At 37.3% G+C, this 4,077-nt stretch overlaps 1 protein-coding gene across 1 annotated transcript in view; it reads right to left on the bottom strand.

Annotated features, from left to right (window-relative positions):
• Positions 1 to 4,077, bottom strand: part of SUCLA2 (succinate-CoA ligase ADP-forming beta subunit) — a 28,508-nt gene that overhangs the window by 6,948 nt on the left and 17,483 nt on the right. Inside the window, exons 6-9 of the mRNA XM_015812341.1 lie at positions 3,263 to 3,424; positions 3,005 to 3,147; positions 1,703 to 1,823; positions 918 to 1,006 (exon numbers count right to left, since the gene is read on the bottom strand). Coding sequence (XP_015667827.1) covers positions 918 to 1,006; positions 1,703 to 1,823; positions 3,005 to 3,147; positions 3,263 to 3,424 — 515 coding nt within the window. The remainder of the gene's footprint in view (positions 1 to 917; positions 1,007 to 1,702; positions 1,824 to 3,004; positions 3,148 to 3,262; positions 3,425 to 4,077) is intronic.

The following is a 4,077-nucleotide window of genomic DNA, read 5'->3' as shown; positions in this document are numbered from 1 at the left end:
TTTTCTTTATGTTAATTAGGAAAGGATTATTGTTTAAATTACATATATAGATACAATAGTGTTTTTGATTATGTGAATTTATTTTTTTTCTTTTTAGTTCGTTTAAGGATTAGGTAGATTATAAATTAGTATAGTTGTAATACTTTATTTGGAGTTAAAGGGGTGTGTAGATTGTTAGCATTATAATTGTTTTAATTGGATTAATGATTGTAGAAGAATTATGGAAATATGAACTTGATCCTGTATTGAGCTCCGGGAAGCCGAGGAAGGTATGGGGGGAAAGCTAAAGTTAATGTATTAAGATGTATATTTTACAAAAAATAAAAAATTAAAAAATTAAAAAAAAAATACTAGAGTAATCATTAAGATTTAATATGTATACCCGGACGGGTTTACTTGCTGAAGCGATGTTATTTTGTGGGATTGATCCCACTTTTGTGTTTACCCCGTTCCTTTGGTTTAACCCTTTTGTATGTCTCCCTTTGTTTTACCTTTGTTGACCCTATTCCTTTGTTACCCTTAAAAAACTCAATAAAATATTTGTTAAAAAAAAAGAAAGTTATGATCTGTGGTTGGCTTTCTGATCTACACACACACACACACACACACACACACAAAAAACACTAAAAAGTTTAATGTTCTAATCTGTAACTGGTGACAGGTCATCAGGGCACTGAAACGCAAGAGTGATGCTCCAGCACAGAAAATTAATGTAGTGAGCTTTATACAGTTGAGAAGATTAAATAGTAAATATATACAAACTAAGCTTGAATGCATTTATACAAATTCTACAACAGTCTAAATTTCTTAATTTTGTCCCTATACATGCCCCTATTAACAATCTATATAACAACTGTTGAGAGTATCTCGTGGTAAGAACCAGTGGCTAAAAAATATATGGAAACTTTTTCACTTACCATTTTAGCAGCTTCATCCAAGTCATCACAAGCAAGTATTTTCAGACCACTGTCTGTTATTAAAGCTTTGGCATCATCAACTCTTGTACCTGCACAATTATATGGTTGCTTCAGGATTACTATATTATTTCTCTCAATTTCAATATTATGTAACATTCATACCACAGAATGGTCTTTTTTTTTTGGAGCAGCTGCCACACCATTCCTTCCTTCCCACTGATTTTTCCCATGATTTATAGCCCTGTAAGGCTCTAGAAGTTGACTATAACATCAAGCCTCTGTCAAGAATGCTTTTCTGAATTAAACTGCTTTATTATCATTCCAGCCTGGTTTTTAGGTACAGACCACTAATCAATAGCTTAATTGAGCACAAAGCTTGTACCTGCCTATAAGCCGAAACAAGCTCAAGCATGAACAGTGGAAAATTCCCAACAGAATTTTCAATTGTTCTCAGTTCAATACTAGAAACTAAGTGTGCCCATCCCACCCAGGGACATATATTAAAGTTATCTGAGAAAAACTGCTCGCAAACATAACCAGATCTCACTGGATAACTGCTCTTTTCAAAGCAAGGATATTGGGGGTGGGTGGATGACAGAGTGTAATACTGCATGTAGTAAAGAGCTAATGCAATTGCTCCAGATCCATATAGCTTTTTAACATATGTATGTTATTATTTCAATAGATTTAAGATTTTGGTTTTTTTTTTTTTACTGTCAATGGATGGATGAAAAAAACAGAGGTCACTCAACAGTTTTGGATTCAACCATGTTTGGAATGCTTACCTTGTAACCGTACAACAATAGGTATTTTTAGATCCAGATCTTTTACTGCCATAATTATGCCTTGGGCAATCACATCACACCGCATAATGCCACCAAAAATATTTACTAGAATAGCCTGAACCTATGTAAATAAATAATACATATCATCATAAGCTGAAGAACTATTAAAAGTAGATATTCTTTAAGCTTTTCCAATTTACATAAAAACAATTTGTTTTAATCAATTTTTGGAACATAAACAACTAAATTACTCTCGGTATAATATTCACACATCTATCATTCACACTGGTAGGAATGGATTGATTTCTATATAATGGAGTAAGACTTAAAAGATTCAAATTGCTCCTTTTTTAAAATTGTTATTTATTTGGATTTTTCCTCCTTAAAGCAAGGTCACTATCCAGACTAGGGAAATTGGGGAGGAGCTAATTATCTGATAAGTCTTTTATTCTAACAGAGAGTAAATGTTACAATTATACATGAAAGTCTCTTTTTAAAAGCCTCCAGGGATGAAGCACCCACAACTTCTCAAGGCAAGCTATTCCACTGGTTGATTGTTCTCACTGTTAAACTTTGCCCAGTTAAAGGTTACGGGATCAAGAGTTTTAGTAGTATATAGATCAGGGGTTCTCAACCTTGGCAACTTTAAGACTTGTGGACTTCAATTCCCAGAATTCCTCAGCCAGCAAAGCTTAAAGTTGCCAAGTCTTAAAGTCTTAAAGTTGCCAAGGTTGAGAACCCCTGATATAGATGATATGGAAGTATTGGCATCTATTTAGGTTTAGAAAAAGCAGGTAGTAAAGGCTACAACAAATTAATGAAAGCTAAGCAGAACTAGCTTTAGTCAGTTATTGAATGGGAAGCTGCCAGGGAGCCAGATGTATACATTTTGCCATTATACTACATAAATTTATAGATAAAAGAAATTTATTTGCATTTAGCTAAAGGCCTTGGCAAAACAAGGACATAAAGAACTTCAAAATTGGCTTCCTCATAGAGAGGATATCATGCACAAGTAAAAATAATGAATGTCTTACAAATATTCAAATTAAACTTTTAATAATTAATAAACAGTAATACGATTTTTTGTGCAAGACTATAAGCCTGTGCACACTTTTTAGTAGACAGCATACTGAAAGCTTTTTGAGACTTGTTTCTGAATATGAGAATATAGTATGTGAGATTGTGTTACCTATAAATATTCAATAGCTCCTTATTTATGATACACTAGCATTTGGGTCCTTCAGCTCAAAAAGAGGTTTTTAAAAAAACAATGAAATAAATCAAAGATTCTGTTCATACCTTTTTATCTGAAGTTATAAGTTTAAAGGCCTCAGTTACTTGTTGCACTGTAGCACCACCTCCAACATCAAGAAAATTTGCTGGAGTGCCTCCATGAAGTTTAATTATATCCATTGTAGCCATTGCCAGACCAGCTCCGTTCACTTGAGTGAACGTGGGGTGGGCAGAGAGAAAGACAAAGGGTGAGGATAAAAAAGAATCACAACGATCCAGAGCACCCTTCTTTTGAGCTCCCAATATTGGATGAGCAAAACATACCCAGGCATCCAATGCTTCCATCTAATCCTATGTAACTGAGATCTGCTTTTGCTGCATCCCTGTCTCTCTGATCTTCCTGGGTCCAGTCCTGCAGGTCGAAGATTTTCTGCTGACGATAAGCCGAATTGCTATCAAAATTTATCTTTGCGTCCATACACATCACTTGAAAGACAAACAAATTTTGTTTAGATCCCTTAGCACTAAAACTTAAACTTCTCCTAGAAAAACATGTTCTGGAAGTTAGGTGTGATGTCACACTACCATTTTCCCCTACTAAATGCAGTTCTGCAAAATGACCTGGCCCAGTACACTCTCAAGGGCCCACCTTGATGAAGGGGTGTGGAGCCCCGAGAGGTGGTGTGCAGCAGTAATTAGTGGGAAAAAACCCAAATTGGTTAGGTTTTTAGTGGGGTGTTTTGATAAATTTTTAGGGGGTGTGGGGGGGGTAGGGTGGGTAGGCCAACCTATGCCATGTCTGGGGGACGCGGCACTAAAGTGATCAGGGGGGAGGTTGGGGGATCAGGGGAGGGTGTTGTGATAGGTACGGTCAGTGGGAGGGGCAGATATGGCGGGAGCAGAGGACCATATCGGGTTTTGGGAGCACGCACACGCTGCCTACAAGCTTGTGGGTGCTCCGGTCCTCAGGACTCAACTCGACCCCCAGGGATCTTAGATCCCCGGCCCCGGGATCACCGACTGATGCTGTGTAATGCCAGGTCCGTGGTAAATAAGGCCCCCCTCATTCAAGACCTTATTCAGGAGGGGGGTGCGGACCTGGCAGGTATTACCGAGACCTGGTTGGGCATGGAAGGGGG

Source organism: Protobothrops mucrosquamatus, unplaced genomic scaffold (genome assembly GCF_001527695.2).
Source record: "Protobothrops mucrosquamatus isolate PMUCROS unplaced genomic scaffold, P.Mucros_1.0 scaffold78, whole genome shotgun sequence".
Lineage (NCBI taxonomy): Eukaryota > Metazoa > Chordata > Lepidosauria > Squamata > Viperidae > Protobothrops > Protobothrops mucrosquamatus.
This window is presented reverse-complemented; position numbering and strand designations above follow the sequence as displayed.